Source organism: Megalops cyprinoides, chromosome 11 (genome assembly GCF_013368585.1).
Source record: "Megalops cyprinoides isolate fMegCyp1 chromosome 11, fMegCyp1.pri, whole genome shotgun sequence".
In the NCBI taxonomy this organism is placed as follows: Eukaryota; Metazoa; Chordata; class Actinopteri; order Elopiformes; family Megalopidae; genus Megalops; species Megalops cyprinoides.
Window position 1 is genome coordinate 9,067,645 of NC_050593.1, and position 21,749 is coordinate 9,089,393.

Here is a 21,749-nt window from a genome sequence, read left to right on the forward strand (position 1 = left end):
TGACCCATTTAGGGCGATTACCGTATTTAAAGGGAAGAGACAAAATCAACAGAGCCGTAATCTCACACGAAGCTGAGGGAGCTGACAGCAAGAGCAAAGCGTATGTCTCGCTTGGTCTTTGTTGTTTAATGGGGTCCATTTCCTCAGCGTTTCCACTGGCTTGATTGGAGAGGTTGAACCCCTTGGTTTGCGTGGCGGTAGAGGCAGCTGTGGGAAGTGATGAGGTTAGGCAGAGGAGAAATACAGATGCAGGAGAGGGGGTGGGGCCAGTGGTGACCCTCCAACTAATGTGTGCGTGACAGGTTCATGGCCCCAGAGCTCTGAGCTGCTGTGTGTATTAGAGCCTGCACTGATCTTTGTTGATGTCAGTGCCAGTATTTGGTGTTTGGTTCTGTTTGTTTTTAAGTATTTGGATTAACTTTGCCAAGCAAGGTTTTCATACCCAGTTTGCCACACACACTTTGAAAGGCATTCTGGGAAGACTGGATCTCCCCTCAGAATGATTTATCCTCGTGTGGGTTTTAACACCATTCTTCAGGAATTTGATATAATTATGTTGTGATTTTCATGTAGGGCTATCAGTAAAGCCTTGTAAAGTAGAGAGTCAGTGGAACTCTTAAGTAATTTGTGTAATTATAATGTTACACCTCAAATATTTCTTGTTTAAGTGTTGGCTGTGAAACTCAAGTCCTTTAGCAGGTTTGGTGTAGTACAGCGTTTCCCAGACCTCTCCTGGAAGATCCCTTGTCCTGCATGTTTTAGATCTCTCCCTGCTCCAATACAGCTGATTCAAATGATCAACTTATTATGAAGCTGCTTAATAACAAACTGATCATTTGAATCAGCTGTGTTGGAGCAGGGAGAGATCTAAAACATGCAGGACAAGTGGTCCTCCAGGAGCGGTTTGGGAAACGCTGGTGTAGTAGAACTTCCACTCATTCATGCCTGGATTCCGTTGCCATCTGGGATCAGTGAGCAGCTCCTGTGGTGATCACATGTTCTGTGAGGGTGAATTGTTTCAGTTCTCATCTCATAATTCTAAAGCCCCGATACAGTAGATGGAAAATGAGCAGCAAGCCACTGCAGGGGTGAAGATAGACATGTTGTTAGCCAACAGTAATACGAATGTCAGGTGATATGGGATTGGCCCCAGCAGCTAATGCAGAGCAGTCCATAGATGGCTGTCTGTCAAGATGATTATGTGCTGCTTGGTCATTCTTATAGATATCCACTGAATGAGGCCATTCTAGTTTGTTGTTGTGCAGGCTTTGACTCCTCTTAAATGAGTTCATTAGATAGCCCTGTGCTGAGTGATTTGCCATCATGGATGCAACATTGAAATAAAAATCTGCAACAAAGAGAAATTATGTAATGATTTTAATAACACATTAATGTGACAGTTGTGACAACAAATGATGGCTACCTTTCAAGGAAGGAGTGTCCGCAGGTAAACAGTGCCCGGCGGTTGGCATGGGAACTGGCATATCACGGTGACAGCGAATAAGGCATTACAGCTGCCAGGCGGCTAACAGAACCCAGAGGGGCAATGGAAAGAATTTGGGTTACCCCAGCAACCGGGTCAAGTGTTCCGCCGAAACTTCAGAACTGGTGACGCTCTGAAGCAGGCCCCAGACACACCATGTCACACTGCGGCGAGGGCGCATGCTGGACCCTGGATGTGATTCTCTCAGAGCCAGTTTCCACTCCCTGCTCTAATCAAAATCTCCTTCTCTCTCCATCTCTCTCCATCTCTCCTTCCCTCCCTCCTCCTCTCCACCTGCTCCTCCCCGCTGTGATGTGTAGATCTATCAGGTCCAGAAGGTAGGCCTCTCTCCTCCTTTCTTCATCTCAGTGTTCCTGAACTGTTCCTTTTTTCCCCAGCTGTGCCCTCCACACAGAGGCGTGTTCCCGGCGTGTTCTTGGCATGGAGCACTGCGGTTTTAGAGAAACTGCCCTTGTGTGTGGCTTTGCTGTGTCTAAGCTTCAGCGAAGCTGCTGGAAGCCACGAAACCTGCGTCAGTGACTCCAAAGCATTTTAATAGAAGCCGGGAAAGCACACAGTGCCCGGGCCAAAGACACATATTTTTTCACTTGATCTTTCTTAAGCAGGAATTTTTGATTCGGTTTGGGCTGAGAACACGCCTCTGGAAAGTTACTATTTCTGACGACGTGGGCCGAAGCGAGCGCCCTGCATCTTCTTAACCCTATCGTCTCCGCTGTCTTCCCTTCCTCTCTCTCTTTGCCCCCCCATCCCCCTCCCCTCCACCTTGCCCTCAGAAATACTACGGCCTGGACAACAAATGGGGCGACATTGAGCAATGGATGGTATGACCCTGCCGATGAGTGTACACTTTCCTGCGCGAGAAGGTCTAACCGAGTTGTACACTGCTGTGCAAAGAAGCTGGATAGTCAAGCTAATAGCCCTGGGCAAATCCAGTGCTGGCCAAAGAGTCCATATTTTGATATCACAGGTTACTGGAGATGTTTGCAGGGAGGAAAGGTAGCAGACAGAAAGAATCACAGCTAAAACAGGTCCTTAGGAGGCTGTGATCCACTGCCTAGCTATAGTAGCACTGTCTTGGTCTTTGTATCAAAGTATTCAGAACAGCAAGTGTAAGAAGTCTTGCACATCAGTGTATACACTCTAAACTCACTCTGTTTGCCGTTACCTCTACACACTGGTAGTCATGCTCATAGTTTTATATTTTATGGTTCTGTTTTAAAATGTGCATGCCTGTGAACCAAAAAAGCATTCAGCCGATATTGTTTGGTTCTCTGCTGTTGTTGGAAGTGCATGCAAGTGCATGTCGGCGTGTGGTGTTCGTGTGGAAAGAGCATGCCACATTAGAGCATTACCAGGCACGAAGGAGCTGACTGACATTCCAGCGGGATATTGCTGATCCACAGGGGGTTCGCTCCGACATGAGGTTTCCTTCAGGATCGACATATGGACCAAGTAGAACTCCCACTGTTTCTGACATGAAAAGCACAGTGCTTTGCCAGCAGCCATTTTGAAGTGTCGCCCTGAATTCTGCAGTGGGTCAGCAGGAGTAATGAGGTTGGGGGTCCCAGGGGCCAATTGCATCCTTAGTGACAAATTCAGATGATTATGGGCCAGCGATGGACCTGAAAGCATATTGACAGTTACCACATTTGCTACAAAAATTCAAAAAAAATATACGCCCACTTTATGTGCTTGAAACTTATATACTCACTAACTTAAAAGCAGATCCATGTCTGTTGTAATTGTTAGCAGTGCGTTAGTAGCGTGCTAACAATGAATAAAACAAATACTTACCAGCTGTTCTTAGTATGGTGTTGCAATGAATTTAGTCAGGATGAAACGATTAGTCGACGAGTAAATCTTTGTAACTGTTGAGCATGTAGCACCAGCGCTTGCACTAGAATGTTCTACCTGGTAGTTTCCCTTGATGGTAATTGTACACTGACACATACAGCAATGGGGAATGTAGCTGTCAAGTTAGCAAGTCAGATTTGGAAGTCAGGAACATCTTGTTATGTGCTAAGTCTGCAGTTTTTGTGTCGAATGTAAGTCTGGGCAGAGCACATATGTCAACGCTCTGTGTTCAGGTCTTGTGCCCACAGAGGGTGAATACCGTGCTTTCCCCTGGTTTGACCTCCATCTCTCAGTCTCTCAGCTTAGTGTAGACCGAATCACACACAGCAGGTAAGGCAGTGGCAGAAGTGTGCAGTGTGAATGAAGCACTTACTGACTCTGCAAAACCTCCGTCTATCAGGTGCCTTATGGAATTTACTGTTCTTGCCTGATTATTACACTTGATAATTTTTCAAACACACATTTCACAAGAGGTGAAAATTGGATAGTTCAGGGGTCACAGAAAGAGCGAAGCCATTAAAATTCTGGTGGAGGTGGCAGCACTACAAAGGAGAGGTAGCCGGAGTGTGTGTATGAAGCTTTGTAGGGATTACTCAGCCAGCTGAGGGAATCACCTCACAGTCTGATTCATCGGTTACCTGTATTACTGGTTTACCGGTAGTTGAAATGGAAGAGTGAAATCAGTGAATGTGCACTGGTTCAGCAGCTTTTGTTTTGGCTTCCACTGGAGGAGACAGCCATGGAAGCAGGAGGGTCCCTGACAAGACTGCCTATCTGACTGGCTGGCTGACCAGCTGACTGACTGACTGGCTGGCTGGCTGGCTGACTGACTGGCATGCTGACTGAGTTGCTGGCTGGCTGGCTGGCTGACTGACTGGCATGCTGACTGAATTGCTGCCACAGTAACTGCATTTTAGCATAAGAGATGACAGCCATGCAACAATGCCCATTCAGTTCTTGTTTTCTTCTGCAAGTGCAGGTCCTCTGCAAATGTTCCACTGGCTTGTGCCTCTGCCTGTCTGGGGAAATTGCGCTTCCTGTTTCCTGGCCTCTGACTTCCTGCTCTCTCCCCTCTCCCCTCTCCTCTCTGCCTTTTAGGAAGACAGTGAGAAGTATTCCCGACACTCGCGGAGAAACACTTCGGTCTGTATTCTCTCTCTCCCTCCCTCTCTCCCACTGTGTGCCTCTCCCCATCAGTGGAAACAGCGTAGCAGTGTTCAGGCATAGCTCAATGGGCCTGGCACCTCTGAATGCACAGTTCAATTACAGTAATCCTTCACTGTCACAGTTGCAGCGATGCACACGTGCACAGTCGTTTTTAAGTGATGCGGTTTTAATTATGGGTAACAAGTGAATTGCTTGAGCTGCAGAATGCACATTTGAACAAGAATCCCTCTTGCGCTGTCTCCGCCCCTTCCAGTCAGGATCTTCTGTCAGCTGAAAGTAGCACCTCACCACAGACGGGTGTGTCCCTGGGCAGGGGCGGAGTCAGGGTCACCCACCCTATGAGCAGTGGCTGGAGAATGCCGACAGGGAACAGTCCTCCAGTCCTGAAGTGGGCATTAAATTACAGTGTGCAAGATTAGGTGTCTAGTTATTTTGGAGATTTTTATCTTGACATTTTCAGTGTATACTCCAGTCACAAATACTGATCTACAGTAAAGTACAAGGGTGGACTCAAGCATAATGTGTTTGTTATAATTGTCTTGCAGTAGTCATTTTCGGTCTCCTTTTTCCTTCTTTTATGCCATATTTGTAATGGACAAACGTACTCTCAGGAGGATTTTTGGCTTGTGGTGTTTTAGCCCTCTTCTTCCCACAATGATCAACACCAGCTGACAATAAGCAGGCTTAAGCCTGTGAGCCCACATTGGGTCTTAGCGTTTCAGTCTTGTGGTGACTGGTCAGCCAAGGCCGGATCCACAGGCTCAGGTGAGTACGGCAGCCCAGGGGGCCCCAATCCCCAGCCCCTGAGCTCCAGCACGTGAGTGGGGGCCTTCAGTCCCCACAGAGACCCTTGCTCCACATCCAGGCCCCAGGAAGAGCACGTTTAAGCGGCATTTAGCAACTGCCCACGTCTTGAGCCTCCACAGTTTGCATTTCGAAGGTTATCTGTTCGTTTTTATTTTTCTCTGGTTATCTAATCAAAGGGGCTCAGGTTACATTCTTTGCCCAAGGGTGCGGCAGCAGAAGCCTCTCCCATTTTATGCTGTTTCATAAGCTATTTTGGAATTTGCGGTTGGGCTTGCCAGGTAACTTCTTGGGTGAAGTAAAGTTGCTTTTGCACATTAAACTGCTGCCCAGTCAGGTTGGAAGCACAGCGCTGCTACATATAACACACTCACTGTGTGACACGTCTGAATGTTGAAAGCAGCGTGGGGTTTCAGTTTGTCCATACAGTTCTTCTGACGGTTGCTTTCTCTCTTCCTCCCTCTCCCCTTCTCCCTCTCTCTCGTTGTCTCTCTCCCTCTCCCTGTCTCTCGTTCTCTCTCTCTCTCTCTCTCTCTCTCTCTCTCTCTCTCTCTCTCTCTCTCTCTCCCTATCTCTCCCCTCTCTTCCTCCCTCCCTCTCTCTTTCTCCCAGATCTCGGACGATGAGGAGCGGATGTCTGTGGGAAGCCGAGGCAGCCTAAGGGTCAGTATCTCCACCTTCCTCTTCCAAAGTGCTCCCTGGAACAGGCGTCTCTAGTTCAACCAATAAATCAGTCCCTCAGTCAGTCCATCAATCAGTTACCCAGCAATCAAATCTTATTTGGTAGAACTGTTTCAGAGTGCTTGATAGAGTGTGGAAACATTGAAATGCATTAGGTGGATGGGAAACAAGAGGCGATGGATTATGTGGATTACGCAATGATAGAGATCCCAGAAGGCATTGGTCTAATACCTGATGGGGCATCGTAACGATTGCTCTGATTGTTCTGATTGTTCTGGCTTTTGTCTCTGGTGTGTCAGTGACAGTGACAGGTTTGATTACGTCACTTGGTGATGAAGGAAGGACTGAATCCATGCTCCACCTTACCCAGCTCTCTCTGATCAGGGCCTGATCTGCTTTGACTTGCAGTGTGTTTGGTCCCTCCTAAGGGGGGTACTGAGACCTCATCTCGAGAGGCCCCCTGGTTACGCAACGTTAAATCCCTATACAGAACTACCTGACCAGCTAGAACAGCAGAACAGCCTGGAAGATGGCATAAGGTGCTCTGTAGCACAGTTCTTGGGTGCAGTACTGGTTTGTTTGGTCTGGCTGTTTGTTCCGCGCCTCACCTTTAACGGCAGACTGAACAGGTCACACCAGGCAAGTTGTACTGAGAGGCACTGAGCCTACTGTTGGCAGATCAGACCACGAGACTGCAGGCCAGTGAGAGGCGTGGTCCTGCGGCAGTGGGGAGGCCAGGGCGGGCCACAGCGTGTTTCCTTGACGTTGCTCTAACGTTGCCTTTACGTTGTCCTGATGCTTCTCTGCACAGTCGGACCTCGATCCAGTGGGAGCCTATGGAGGGGCGAGTGCCGGGGTAAGATGGGTGCAAAAATGGGCGAGGCAGAGTGCGAGTGACAGTCTAACCCCCCCCCCCCCAGAGAGAAACAGTTAGTCTGTATGGTCACATCTGGGTACTTGAGTGCACTCCTCATCATGCCTAGCTGGTTCTGACTAAGGGCCTGCTCTCGTAACCGCATGGTCACAAGCTTGTTTCCCACCAGGGGCCACTGTGCCTCACAGCACAGTCCTGAACCTGCTTTACTTCAGTAACAGGACACATTTTATACATGGAAATCATAGGGCTTATTCAGATCCACAGACACATATTTTTCTTATTATAATTACTCCTGTCTACACACATGAAAAGTCACAACAGCCATGTGATCTCACTTGACCAGTGTGTTAGATTTATCGCTCTCCTGTAGCATGTGTTATTAATCAAGGTAATGAATATGTTTGTCTAACAGGTATCTTAACAAGAATGGAGGGAGCAGCTTTTGCTGGGTGGAATGCAGTGATACACATTTGTTCCTCAGCAGCCCCTCGTAACATACAGATACAGTTCATTTAACAAGCCGGTGCTTTAGGTCTCTTGCATACATAACATGGCATGTATGGGTTACAGCAGGGGTGTCCAAACCTCTCCTGGAGGGCCACTTGTCCTGCATGCTTTAGATCTCTCCCTGCTCCAACACAGCTGATTCAAATGATCAGTTTGTTATTCAGCAGCTTCAGGAGTTCATAACGAGTTGATCATTTGAATCAGCTGTGTTGGAGCAGGGAGAGATCTAAAACATGCAGGACAAGTGGCCCTCCAGGAGAGGTTTGGACACCCCTGGGTTACAGAGTTCCAGGGTTACAGATAAGGGAGCAAATTATCATGAACTGCTAAGTAGTTCTCAAATACAAAATAAGTGTGTTCAATAAATGTATGTTGATCAATACACATACATTGATCAGAATGCATAGATGATAACATTTCTCTTAGTGCAAGCACTGTGATGACTGCTAGCTAACCTCCTTGTGTTAATTCTGCAAGCATGCTGCACCCAAATCTTCATTTTTGCTTTATTGCAAATTTTGACATGAACTCAAATGATGCCGTTTATCCTGATTGCACCTACCAGATCATTAGCATTTTAGTATCTTGAGAAACTGTTTTCAGGTGCTTTCTTGCCCGGGAAGGCCCCACGCAGTGCAATCACGCTTAGATATCTTACTCAGTGCCATAGTTGCTAAATAATGTGTGAGCAGTGATAAAGGCAGACTCTCACACCTCTTCACAGGATGCAGTGTAGCTAATTTAAACATGTTCATTATAAAAACCAAGACCCGTGCTGTTTTAAATGGTTTTATTCACAGAGCAGCGTGAAGTTTTCATTACCTACACCAGCAGAGCCAGGGAGTTGGGTGTGTTCCTTAAAACTACAGTTAGTGTTTAACTAAAGCTGTAGCTGTAAATTACTGTCTGAGTCTTCAGATTATATTCACCTTGATGGAGACTGAAAAGGATGTAAGTTAGTCTACTGGGGCACATATTTGTACTGCTGCGGTGGTCCCAGTTCTTACCTGTATTGTGCCGTAGTGAGGGCGCGTGGATGTTCTCAGCTGCAGTGTAGCAGTGTGTTGGCTTATACAAGCTCTTCAAGCTGGCTGTTCCAGCACAAACACGGGCCCAAGGACACTCCAGATCCTTAGCTTCTCTCTTCCTGGCTACTGCTCCAAACGAAAGTGTTTCTCTCAAAGGCCTGGGTTTTATTTTTATCATGGAAAAATTCGCTGGCCGTTTTAGAATGTGCTGAGGAAGCAGGTTTGTCTCTCCTGAGCTGAAAATAGACCTGTACCTTGAAACAGCACCATCTAGTGTTCAGATAAGAGAGATGTCTTTCCACCTGATGCACAGTTACTGCATTGGATTGAAACACTTCCAGATCCACGCGACTGCATGTTTTGCTTTGGTAGTGTGGGCTTGCAAGCTTGTGACAGCATGGTCTTGGAATAGGAAATGAGTTGAATTGAAATGGTGGTCTAGCAGTCTGATTGGTCTCAGGATCTCTGACTGCTGACAGCTGATTGGTAAAACAGGTCGGAGGTTTTTGTAGCCTGGAGCTGTTGAACCCTGAACCCTGACCCATCTCAGACTGCTGCCCACAGGCCATCTGAGGCCTATGCCCCCCACCCCTCCTCCCCCATGCCCCTCCTCACACTCCTTCTATCCCCTCCAATGCCTCAGGGATCCACCCACTCGCACAAGAAGTCCAAGAAGAAGAAGAAGAAGCACTCCAAAGCCGTATGTAGCGCTAAGGGGAAGTTCCAAGGCAGAGCTTCCGGTGTGATCTGACCAGTGGCAAACTCGGTGCATGCCACAGAGACACTAACACATGGTGTGATTTTGTCCAGTAACCGCATGTTTGGGTTGATGAGTTTACACCCAGACTGGGACTCACCGCGAGGGCAAACAGGGTCCTCAGGCAGTGTGGTTCAGCCTTGACTGTCTGAATATTTTAAGGTTGTATCGGATGCTTTCTTGGTTGTTTGCAGTTAAGGTAAAATACCTTGAGTGACAAGAAACTTAATGGGGCTCCTGCTGTGTGCTGTGACCTTAAGAGCATCTTCGTTTTTTTCTGTTTTGTTAATCACTCCTGACTTGTATTTCAACCTAAAGCAAAGATATTAGATGTGGAATGTAAAACATAGCTGTCTGAGCCATTACACATATTCCTTTCATTTCCCGCTGACCAAAAACACTGTGCAACTGAAGGAGGTTGTGCTCTTAAAGTGTGCGTTCAGAATTAAGGCACAAACGTGGAGTGGAGAGTGACTGAATGCCGTGTATGGACAGCGCTCAGCATGTGCTGTATGTGGAGTGTGTTATGGATCAGAGCGGTGGTGTGTCCATCATCAAACGCATGTCCGACAGCTCTTTCATATGCCAGAGTGCTTCAGATTGGGTTTGCTGTAACCAGCCGTGACATTTCAAACTGTACATCTGTCTGATCTGTTTGTGTGTGTGTCCGTTTGTTCATTCTCTCCCGGCAGAGCAATGGCTATGAGGATGGGTACAGCGTAATGTCCAGTCGGGTTAGTAGCACCACCTACCATTTGTCACTCTATAGGGCTGGCAGAAGCGGGTGAAAGGGTACAGGGAGTGCATGATTTTGAGTGGGGAGATTACTAGGGTCTACACCCTCTCTGGACTCAAATGGTTCACATGCATTGGGTGTGCAGTGTAGCCACACGGGCGCCAGGGGGCGCCGTCAGTCCCAGCGGGCATTTCTTTACCGTCGCCTTTTTCTTCCCCCCCGAATCTCCAGAGCTCACGGCTGAGCGACGAGAGCAAGGTGTCCCGGCCGTCCCGCCTCGACCTGCACCTGGTGGGTGTGGCCCCTCCGGGCCCCGGGAGCGCGCTCCCGTTCATCCACTAACCCTCCGGCCCTGCGTGCCTGTCCCCGCCCCTCCCTCTCAGCGGTGCGAAATTCAGGCTCGCAGGGGAGTGCGTCTCCCCTGTGCCTCTCCACCCCTCCGCTCACATGTGCCCGTTCTGTCACCGTGCTAACACCAAAGTGCAGACCTCACCAAGTCCCTTGGTCATTATAACTTTGGTCTTGCTACTTATTTAAGTCAAAAAATGACCTTCGGTGCGCCGTGTAGGCGCTAACCACTCGCGAAGCATGGAGCGAAAATTATGCTCAAGGAAAGTCATACACTACCATTACCTGTGCTGCATGTGTGTTGGATGTTGTTGACTGTTGGTGTACCTGGGAGTGGAGTTTCCTTACAGTACTGAGTTCACTGCACTGTACTCAGAGCAGTAATGCAGCCATAGCAGTAGTATGTGGCACATTGGTCAGTCTCTGCACTGAACTCAGTACTGTAATACAGTTGTACAGGTGGTGTGTGTTTTTTTGTCACTGTTTTTTCACTGAACCCAGAACTGTAGTACATAGGTATGTGGTGCTGAGTGTGAAATTCTGGTTGGATTGATGTTGCTCTGTCTGATTATTTGGTTATATTTCAGGTCATCTCTCTCTCTCTCTCTCTCTCTCTCTCTGTCTCTCTCTCTCTCTGTCTCTCTCTCTCTCTCTCTCTCTCTCCCCCTCTCTAATGCATTGCCCCCCTCCCTCAGCACTAATGGTATGGTCTCTATCTCTGCAATGGTATGATCCTCTGTAGGGGAACTACTGCTCTTCCGACCTGTACAGCAGCACCAGCTTGCCTACCTCCAGACTCCAGAGTGCCACCCAGAACGGCTCCCGGGTCTGTCCCCTCTCTCCCTCCCTCCCTCGCTGTTCACTCTTTCCGTCACACTTCTTTCATCTTCTCTCTCCATCTCTTTCTTTGCCTTCTCTTCTCCTCTCTGCTCCCTTGAATAGTCTTCCTCACTCTTTTCCTCCACTCCCCACTTCATTCCTCTGCCTTTTTCGTTCCCTCATCCCACTCCATCTGACTCCCACTCTGCCCCCTTTCCTGCCCTCTTTTCCTCCTCCTCCTCCTCCTCCTCCTCCTTCCTCTTAGTGTTCTCTGTGTGGTTCACTAACAACAGCAGCCACAGAACACATATTCAGTGAGAGTGCTTTCACCTTGTTAATCCCACACACTGAAGTGGCCTAAATATAAGGTGGTCCTGGTGTCAGCAGCCCCCATTTAAAAAGAGAATTAAAAAAATATTTACTAAAACGGCCTTCGTTAAACAATGACAATAATACAACTTCTGCAGTCAATAGGGAAAAGAAACATTTTCTCTTCATACAGTGTGTCTGCCTGCCTGCTGGAGCTTCTGTTCCTAATCCAGTAAGGTTTGACATCCAATACAGCACAAGAAAGGCTGAACGTGTTTCCTAGATTTTTTTTGCCTTCCCCCCCCATTTTACACTCAACTTTCTGTGCTTGCCAAATGTGTCCCTGTAGGTGAAGGAGCATAGAACAGGTGAATGCAGTAAACTGATGAACCTACACATAAGCGCAGCTGTCACACAAGTCCCAAAGTGCACCACAGAGCAGGGGGCACTAGCTGATAGGTGCTACTCTGCTGATATCCTCTGTGCGATTTGCAGGCGCCTGATAAGTCACATCATGAGCAGAGAGATAGAGATGAGGGAACACTGGCTGACACACACTCCTGTGCCCCGCCTCCTACTCCCAGCATGCATAGCAAGAATGCTTTAGCCAGTTATCATTAGCTGTTAGCATTATCTGCTTAGCTACTTTGAGTAGTCTGCTAATATAGGGGAGTCTCATTTTTTATAATGAATGTCCTGGGGGGAAAACCACTGCTTTTTGTATGGGCCAATACAGTATGTACATAACTTATAGCACATCCATTCTGTTAATCACATGAATATGTGCTTTCCTGTGGCCAGTGGGGAATTTTTAAATTGGTTCATGTGTTTCTGGTATTCATGCCTGTGTGTGTATGTGTGTGTGCGTGTGTGTGCACACACTTTCCTCTCTCCCCCTCTGTAGCCCTCCCTGCTGTATAGCGATGCCCCCCACCCTCGAAGCCACAGGGTTTGTGTTTCTCATCAGTACCTATGACCCTTTGACCTTTAACCTCTTACATCACCACCATCAAATCACCTGTCATTCACATGGTCCGCCCTCGTCACAGAGGCAGGGCTCACATCAAAGACACTTCCTCCGCCCTGAAAGCCCCCACATGCATGTCCTCGCACGTGTGAAAAACGCTTCGTGAGTTCAGCACCCACAGTTCTTTAAGGGCACTCTCTCAGCGAAACTACGCCTCCTCGCATGTCTAAATTCAGGAGTCACTCAGGTTTTCATGTGCGAGTTTGCCATGTGATATCATTAGTATGCACAATAATGTCACACCTCAGAGTGGTGGGTAGAGTCAAGCGCCCTGCTCTGTAATCTCCTAGAGTCTCTGTTGGTGATCTTCTCACTGGGTCACTGAGTTCGGCATGCTGGCTGAAGCCTGACTCTTCAGTAGGTTTGGTGACCCCCGGTCCCGTTGGTTGATTCCCTGCATGCAAGTTTCTGCACAGTTCCCATGGTGGTCCACGTGATGTGTTGTTGTCGTTGTTGTTTTATTCCTCTCATGCCAGTCCCTCATCTCTGAGGTCATTCAGGGGTCAGTAATTGTGGCCAGCTTGGACCCAAATTTACCATGCACCTTTTATGTTATAGCAGAAGGACAGAAACTCCCAGGATGCACTTATGTGAAAATGTGTGACACTCTTTCGGAGAATATGTTCAGTATTGAGTTCAGGATGCAAACAGGCAAATTCTCCCTGAATGTAACAAACATTGTCCCCAGTAAATGGAGTCCATCCCATCCCAAAACCTGCAGCCCAGCTCAGGAGAATGGGCTGTCCCTGAAACGAGGTGGTCCTAGTCCTGCTGGTGTTTGTGGTGGACACCCCACCTCCCCCCCCACCAACTGCATGCCCACTTCCTGCTTTGCTGGAGTAGACGCCCTGCCTGCCACCCTAATACGTTTGTGGGTGTGTGTGTGCGTGAGTGTGAGAGAGAGTGAGTCTGTGGGCGGGTCTGTGTGTGTAGGTATAAGTGTACACACACATGTGCATTCGTGTGTGTGTGTGTGTGTGTGTGCGCACGCACATGTGTGCTAGACACTGATGGGGTGTGTAGGTGAGTGTGTGGTTGTGTGTGTGGTAGGCATTGATGCTGTGTATGTGCGCGTGTGTGTGCCCGAGCACATGGTAGAAACTGACTGTGTGTGTGTTTGTTTGCTTCTGAATGAGAGTCTCTGTGTAGGTTTGTGTGTATGACTGCATGTGAGTGAGAGTCTGTGTGTAGGTATGTGTGTGTGTGTCTACACGTGTAGTAGACACTGATGTGTATGTGTAGACACTGACTCTACGTGTGTGTGTGTGTGTGTGTGTGTGTGTGTGTGTGGTAGACACTGACTCTGCGCGCGCATGCGTGTGTGTGTGTGTGTGTGTGTGGTAGACACTGACTCTGCGCGTGCGTGCGTGCGTGCGTGCGTGCGTGCGTGCGTGCGTGTGTGTGTGGTAGACACTGACTCTGCGCGTGCGTGCGTGCGTGTGAGGTGGCCGCTGACGGTGTGTGTGGCTCTCTCCTGTCTGCAGGGCTCAGTGTATGAGGACAGCCTTTACAGCGGAGCACGGCGGTTTAGCGGCTCCAGCTCTCGCGCTGTAAGACCTCCCCCACTCCCTCACTGAGGCATTATGGGATTGCGTGGCCCTCAGTGGCATGCCTCTGCATGCGGGTGTACAGGGACCCGTCCCTTGTGGGTCTGTTGGCGTGTGGCATTGTTGTTGTTGTTTTTCCCCCACACTAATCAGTTTCCTGCGACTCCTGTAATATAAGGGAATCTGAAAGCCTAATCCTGGCTGAACACTTCTCTCCAAGCTCACTCCTTGACAGTGGTGATCGGCACCCCCTCCCTCTGTGTGTTTTTCTAATTACCCTTAGCATGCTCTCAGTTGAGTGGTTATTATTTCTCAGTGCACTCAGGGGACTCTGTGAGATGGGTCTTGAATGCCTTTTTTGTTTATGGGTGTGTTGAGAAGGTTTAGCACTGTGTATAAGACTTAGCAATATGGTACAGTTCACAGTACACACATCAGATCCTATTAGAGAATAGACCTATACTATTTACTGCTTTCATGCTTTCATAGGAAGGCAGTAGAAATTGAGATATTTGTGTCTTTTTTATGAATCATTTATAATCCAGACAGTGTAAATTGGAGAATGCAGATGGCAAATAAGCAGATAGAATGTATGCTGTAACCATCTAAAAGGCAACAAGGAGCCGTTTCGTTTCTGACTGCAGAATTAGCCCTGGAAACATTACTATTACTGACTGACTGAATGGCTCCCTTAAAGTAATGGCAATACCTTCATTTTACCTGTAGATGGCGAAACATGCTCTAAGAATGGGATCCACCGGTGGCCCCCCTAACAGCGAATGTGTGCCTGGTCTTGGTTTGACCGTGCTTGAGTTGAAAAATAACTGTCCCATATGACTGTCTTGTTTTTGCCCTAAGGCTCTGAACATATAAGTGGTATTCACAGTCAATGTGTGTATAGTTAGTGAAGGATTCTGTGGCATGATTTCTGCTTGCTGACTAGCTGTTTTCCACTCCTATCTGTGCTGGTAACCCAAGGCTTTCTCTCTCTCTTTCTCTTGCTGTTTGTCTTTTTCTCTCTGTCTGATGGTGCGCGTGAATGCGTGTGTGCTTTCCAGCCCTCAGAGTACAGTGGCTTTCTGGGGTCCAACTCTCGGGCCTCCTCCAGGGCCAGCTCTGCCCGCGCCAGCCCAGTGGTGAGCTCTCTTCATCGGTCATGCACTTGAACCCGCAGCCGGCCACCACAGCTTGCTTGTACTCAGTCACTTAAGTGAATGACATGGCAGTCAGGACCATTGATTGTGACCATTAAAAAGCATGACACGCCTGAAATATTACAGAAGAAAGAACCAGCCACCATCTCCGTGTGCCCTGTGAACTATTTCCTGCATGCTCTTCATTTTGATCTTGTATTTTGCCCTGTTTCCATGGCAAAATCCTCATATCATACTCTTGGTGACCTTTTTCATCATCTTTGCTAGAAGACTCTTTGTGATTAAAACAGTGGTGCATTGAAGCCCATTGCTTTGAAATCTCGCAGCTTCTGTGGGTTCCACTTCATCGAATGAGAGTGAGATTTAAACTATTGGTAGGAGAATGAGGATCATGTACAACTGAATGGGTGAAGCTGTGCCTTCACACTTGCTGTTTCAACAAGTCCTAGTGTTTTGGTTTTGAGAGCAGAATCTCCTGATTGGTTGCAGGTGGCTGCCCTGCACACTATGGTCTTACTTTCAGTATCCCCAAAGGCAGAGTGCAGTTTTATCAGTCTGATCTTGAAAGACCTGGTGCCAGATCATGGATCACTAAGTCTTAGAGAGAGGCTCCAGGGAAAGCAAGCAGAAGATTTGATTCTGTGGTTGTGTTGCTAAGAGCTCCACATGGTGGGAAAATACATGATTTGTTTATGCATGTTGGAAATGTCAGAAAGGCAGGAAAGGGTGTGGCTGTGGGCCTGGGGGCAGGAGGGGGAGGCGAAGCACAGCCTGGGGTGGGGCCGGTGTCCACGGCCTCCGTAACACATGGACGTGTTTTAGCACTGTGGTCACTCCTATATGGGCTGAGCACTGACCACATGGTGCTGAATTTGACAATACTTTCCAAAGCTTGATTCACAGAGGAACAGCCTTTTACGTCATTGCCTATGACTGGAGAGCTCTCTAAAGTGAAGCAAACCAGGAAATGGAGGTCAGCTGTTGTGTATCTTAGGGAATTTCTGCTTTGTGGCATATGAGGGTTGGTGCAAGTCCGAAGCGGGAAGGCGCATGCTGTCCAGAGCACTCGGTGTGTATCTAAATCAGTCAGTTTGGCCAGTCCAGAGTGTGTGCATGGGGTGTGTGCACACGTGTATTTATCCAGTGTAACTGGGCGGTGCAGACAGGAGGTTGAAGGGTGTTGTGTTGTCTTGCACCCCCTGATGGTCAGGAGGACTCTAGCTCAGTGACCAGTTTCCTGCGCAATGCTGCCAGTGGGAGTGGCATCCTCAGGGACCTCGATGACATCACCATCCCTGACCTGCCGGACGTGAGTGGGCTGCATGTGGCTGTGCGCGTGTGCGTGTGTGTGCATGTGCGCATGTATACACACAATGGAATGCTGTGCCTCAGATTACGATAGAGGGTAAACACCTGCAGTGTGCAGTGGTACAGATCCATACCTAACATGGCTCTCTGCTGTGTTCCATACATACATTCAAAATGCCGCTCTTCATCTCACTTGTTACCAGCATTTTTGTGAACTGAAATCCTAGTTTTTGTCTGTGTCATGCTTGTTGCTAAGACATTAACCTGGGTTTTTTTATAAGCAGATTGTTACTCCAAGATGTAACCTATATGAAAACTCTAAATGCAAATCATCACCCAATCATAAGGCCTTGCTACATTAAAGTGGCACCGGGTTGATAACATCTGCTCAGTGTGCAAACAGATAAAAAACAGAAATTGATTATGCAAGGTGAAGGGAAGGGCCTTTTTGCTTTGCAGCAGCGATTTTGTGTAATTTACCAAACAGGAAGTAGTAAGAACAGCATGTTTGTTGTCATCCGTTACACATGGTAGAATGTTTAACTCCAGAAGAAGTCTCCTGAACACAAGCACACTGTGTTCACCAGTCACTCACCCTCTTGCTAAGTATAAACACCTTTAACACGCAAACAGTGGCTGTTTTCAATGGAGACGTTGATCCAGTGAGACAATGTTGCCCTCTGTCTGTTTGTATCTTGGTCGGTGTGAGCATGTCTTGTTTTTAACACCATTAAGTCACAATGCGATGTATTATGTTTAAGTACATTTAAGGCTCTAAGCATTTATGGACCATAATAGTAATAAGTACATTTCTAATAATGGACCTGGTTCAGTCTCAGTGCTGTTAGGGTATGGCCCCAGATAGGGGATCTCTGTGTGATATAATCCACACATAAACCACACAAACGTATTCTCAGCCACTCCAGCAATCCAAAGCTGTGTGTTTCAGCTAGTATTATGTTCTTTTAGTCTCTTGAGATGGTGTGGTCATTAAAAATTATTGAGATCAATATTTTTATGGCACTCACTGCCACAGGGTTAAATACAGAGACTAAAACACTTCATCTTCCATATCTGACATCTGAGCGTGGCTGCCATCTTGAAATGTTTTTCACTGATTGGGTGGCCCCGTGGGGACTAATCCCTGAATCCAGCAGCCATTAGAATGCAATGTGTAGATTGATAGTAGTGGTGAAGGGAAGAGGCAAGTTGGGGTTTGCTGCCCTTATAGCAGACGCAAGGAACACGCTGATCTCTGCTGCTGTATCTGCTGTCCCTCCCATTGCCAAGGAGTCAAGCAACGATTTGTGAGGAGGGAGCGACGAGAGCTTCTCTTGTAGCAACGAGGGGCCAGTCGGCCCCAGCGAGGAAACAAGTGACGTCACGCTGGTCCCAGCACCCATATCCCCCAAATCTGGCATTACTGCTGTTCTCATGATGTCCCCTTTCTTTCCTCCTCACAGGTGGAAGAGAGGTCAGACAGGGACTTTCTGGAAAAGGTCAGTTCCCCTGAGCACTTGCCCAGCTAGGAGCTGAATGTGCTTTTGTCTGTACAAATCTGTGTCTGTGTTTACATGGTGTGTGTGTGTGTGTGTGTGTGTGTGTGTGTGTGTGTGTGTGTGTGTGTGTGTGTGTGTGTGTGTGTGTGTGTGTGTGTGTGTGTGTGTGCATCATCAGGAAAAGAGAGTGAAAGTGAACATTGATGTGTGTGCGGCATGCTAACAAGCTAGCATAAATATTATCTCAGTCATTAGCCACAAGGCAATTGCAAGATGTTTTCACATACTTTATTTGTCTTGGGGTATTTTCATCATTTACTTTATTTGATTTTTATTAGCTGTGTATTAGCTATTACACCAGTTTGTTGTTTCAGTTTTAGTATGTGTGGCTTGTGTATCTTAGATCTGTTTTCCTTTAAATTACAGAGCACTGAGTCATTCTGGGGCTCTTATCCTTCTAAAAACTCACATCAACATCTGTAAAAGAGCTAACCTGCCACTGCTCAGAGGCTATGAGCAGCCTACTGAATCCCTGTTTTTACCTTTATGCCCCCTAGTGGTAAAACCCAGGTAGTACCATCACTCTGGGGATCTGCGCTCTCAGGTAGTGAGGGATAGCAGTGTTTCTAAGGCAGCCAGAAATCTCCCCCTTCCACTAATGGCATCCTTTCAAATTGAGAGCTGTATATTCTGACTGAACTGTAGTTGACAACAATTTTTTTTTCCATGCAAGGAAAGGTATTGCTATGGGCAGTGTTGTCTGGAAGCATGGTCATCACATGAACGCATGCATGCACACACACACGCACAGTCACATACACACATTAGTACTGTTGTTTAGTGAGAAAAAATGAAACGGGGTAATAGTAAATGTGTATGTAGGTGTAGGTGCATCTGTATCAACACACAAAGATATACGTGCAGATGTACTTGTGTGGGCATGTCTGCACACACACAAACACACACAAATATATACATGTGTCTTTACATGCAAGTGTCCGCGGGCATGAATGTGGGTGTGGAGTGGCTTTCCGACCTGTTTGAGTCATAGAAGTGTCCAGTGTTCCGTTCCCATGAATCGCTGCAACTCTTAAGATTAGTTTATTCTGAGAGCTTGTGGTGCTACACTCAGATCAATCTGGCCTTGCTGTAAACATGAGCTTGTTTACCAATCAGTAGTTCTGGTGTCCCAGTATACAGTGTGATGACCTCAAAAATTGGATGTGATGCTATTCAAGTCCAAACTACAATCTTGGTGGATCTTATGGTTGACTTATAATTATATGTAGCCCTTAGAACCATCTTACAGCTGTAGCCACGTATCTGCTAGAAATGCGGCATCACATGTGAACACAGAGCCACGTTGCTGTCCGTTTCCCTGACAAATCGCATCTCATCACAGGGGTCTCGCACCGCTTCGACCCTATCGGCTGCCACCCTCGCCTCTCTGGGTGGGACTTCCTCCCGGAGGGGAAGTGGCGACACCTCCCTATCGGTGGACACAGAGGCCTCCATTCGGGAGATAAAGGTAAGCTCACATGAGGCAGTTTAGCATCCAGACCTAATCGGTTGTATTTATTATGATATTGTGAGCCGTAACCCTAGAGAACATTCTGTACATATCCTGAACCCACACGGACTCGGCTCCACACGCTCCCAGAGGTGTTCCTCATGTGTTCTTCCCTAAACCCCCCCCCCCCCCAACTCTCCATCCCAGGAAATTCACGAACTGAAGGATCAGATTCAGGATGTTGAAGCCAAATATATGCAGACCCTCAAAGAAGTAAAGGTACAGGGCCTGCAGATTGGAGACTGACTAATCCACTAACCCTGGAGCCCCTGAGCTCTGGCATGGACTGGTGTGGAAACTGGGTCTTTGATTGAAGGATGTATACGGTTTATTTAAAGGCTGCCCAGACATAACAAAGTGAGCAGTGATGAAGTTAAGGAACTGTTTTGATTCTGCTAGATAACATTTTTTAAATTCATTTTCCTGCATTGATTGTTTCTGCAAATCGTGTCTTTTTTCTTAAATAACCAAGAACAAGCAATCTCCCCAGTGATGATACACTCCTGTCTAATGTTCTGTCTTAAAGAAATCATTCGTATTCATAGCTGCAGTAGTCCAGTCTATGTGAGAGAATCTTCTCTGATGACAGTAATGGGATGTGAACACTTCCAGGCCATTCTGTGGTGATACCATGGTGTCCACCAAGGGCCCATGAGAGAGCCCATTCTCCCATTACCATCTACAGAAAGATCTCTGCCCCACGCCCCTGTCCTCCAGCTGCTGTCTGCCCCTGATGGGTGTGGAGGTGTGTCCCTCCTAACTGTGTGTGTGTATGTATGTGTCTGTGTGTCCCTCGGGGTGATGGTGTGGTCCTTGCAGGACTCTCTGGTGGAGGTGGAGGAGAAGTACCGCAAGGCCATGGTCTCCAATGCCCAGCTGGACAATGAGAAATCCAACCTGATGTACCAGGTGGACACACTGAAGGACTCTCTCATGGAGCTGGAGGAGCAGCTGTCTGAAACACGCCGCCAGTACGAGGAGAAGGCCAAGGTGAGCCTCATTAAACACATGGGCCAATAGGAGAGAAGGAGCTAGTGCATGTCCTGATTACACACATAAGCCAATAGGAGGGAGAGGAGTAGGATGCACTTGCTGCAATGAGTGGCAAATGAGTCAGCCAACCTCAGTTCAGGCAGAACAGGCAGGTTTTACGCCCCAAACACCTTTTTCTTTACCTTTTCTTTCTAGAATTCAAAAGCCATTTTATTAGAAAGGCCTTCATGGTGTCAGCAAGCAGTTTCGGCACAAAGACACCAGGTGTCTGTGTTGGGAAGGGATGCTGTCCAGTCTTGGAGTATGTGTGAAACAGTCAGCACTGGAGCTTAGGTTAAAGCTGAGGAGATTTGTGATGGGCTGAAGGCTGTGTGAGATATCAAAGTGCACACAACTCCTCCAGTGTGCTGAGGAGCAGATGCTTCTCCTGTGAGCAGTCAGAGGCTTGTGCCAGCTCTTACCTCTCCGCGTCCCTCCCTCCGCCAGGAGTTCGAGCGAGAGAGGCACGCCCACAGCGTGCTGCAGTTCCAGTTCAACGAGATCAAGGAGACACTGAAGCAGAGCGAGGAGCTGCTGAATGTGAGTGCCCGCACCTGGAGGTTTTAGGCGCACACATCAACGCGGCAGTGCCCCACTGCGGAATTATCCCTGTTCACAGACCTCTAACTCGATAATAGAGGGCTCTTTCTGGCAGGCCCTTTCTCGGGCCTTTCTCCTAAAAGAAGCCTTGCCTCTTTCCTGATCGCTTTTGCACTCCCTCATTTGTGCTTGCTTGTTTTCCTCTCTCTCCTTCTTCCTACCCTCTCTCCTCATCTTCTCTCCTCCCCGCTGTTGTGGTGGCCAGGAGATTCGGCAGTTGCGGCTGAAACAGGACAGCTTTGTCAGGGAGATCTCTGACCTGCAGGAGACCCTGGAGTGGAAGGATAAAAAGATTGGGGTATGCTGTGTGAAACCCAAAGCCATCAGCAGTAACTCCTCAGTCTGCAGGATCAGTTTGCTGAGAGCATACCTGCTTATCTCATACTAAGGCTTAGTACACACACCCTATGTAGTGTGCACTGCATGTATCTTACAACAATAGTTTCTCTGTTTAGTCGCCAAAATGATAGCGCTTTCCAAATAAATGAATATATTATTGCTATTATTCATATTAATATCAGTAACAATGCACATTATTATTCAGCTTGAAACATGTAATGTTCTAATAAGTAGATTTTGATATGTGTTCACATTATTATGCACGCAGTGAAAATAGGTCAG

The 21,749-nt window shown here is 47.6% G+C and overlaps 1 protein-coding gene across 2 annotated transcripts in view; it reads left to right on the forward strand.

Annotated features, from left to right (window-relative positions):
• lrrfip1a (leucine rich repeat (in FLII) interacting protein 1a) overlaps positions 1–21,749 on the forward strand; it is a 65,264-nt gene that overhangs the window by 31,364 nt on the left and 12,151 nt on the right. Inside the window, exons 3-21 of one of the 2 annotated variants that reach the window (XM_036541060.1) lie at positions 1,804–1,821; positions 2,278–2,325; positions 4,457–4,501; positions 5,942–5,992; positions 6,822–6,866; positions 9,066–9,122; positions 9,872–9,913; positions 10,147–10,206; positions 11,006–11,089; positions 12,296–12,340; positions 13,903–13,968; positions 15,024–15,101; positions 16,330–16,428; positions 17,891–17,926; positions 19,329–19,454; positions 19,644–19,715; positions 20,316–20,486; positions 20,976–21,068; positions 21,334–21,426. In XM_036541060.1, the coding sequence (XP_036396953.1) occupies positions 1,804–1,821; positions 2,278–2,325; positions 4,457–4,501; positions 5,942–5,992; positions 6,822–6,866; positions 9,066–9,122; positions 9,872–9,913; positions 10,147–10,206; positions 11,006–11,089; positions 12,296–12,340; positions 13,903–13,968; positions 15,024–15,101; positions 16,330–16,428; positions 17,891–17,926; positions 19,329–19,454; positions 19,644–19,715; positions 20,316–20,486; positions 20,976–21,068; positions 21,334–21,426 (1,329 nt within the window). The remainder of the gene's footprint in view (positions 1–1,803; positions 1,822–2,277; positions 2,326–4,456; positions 4,502–5,941; positions 5,993–6,821; positions 6,867–9,065; positions 9,123–9,871; positions 9,914–10,146; positions 10,207–11,005; positions 11,090–12,295; positions 12,341–13,902; positions 13,969–15,023; positions 15,102–16,329; positions 16,429–17,890; positions 17,927–19,328; positions 19,455–19,643; positions 19,716–20,315; positions 20,487–20,975; positions 21,069–21,333; positions 21,427–21,749) is intronic. The other variant, XM_036541061.1, reaches the window with a different exon arrangement.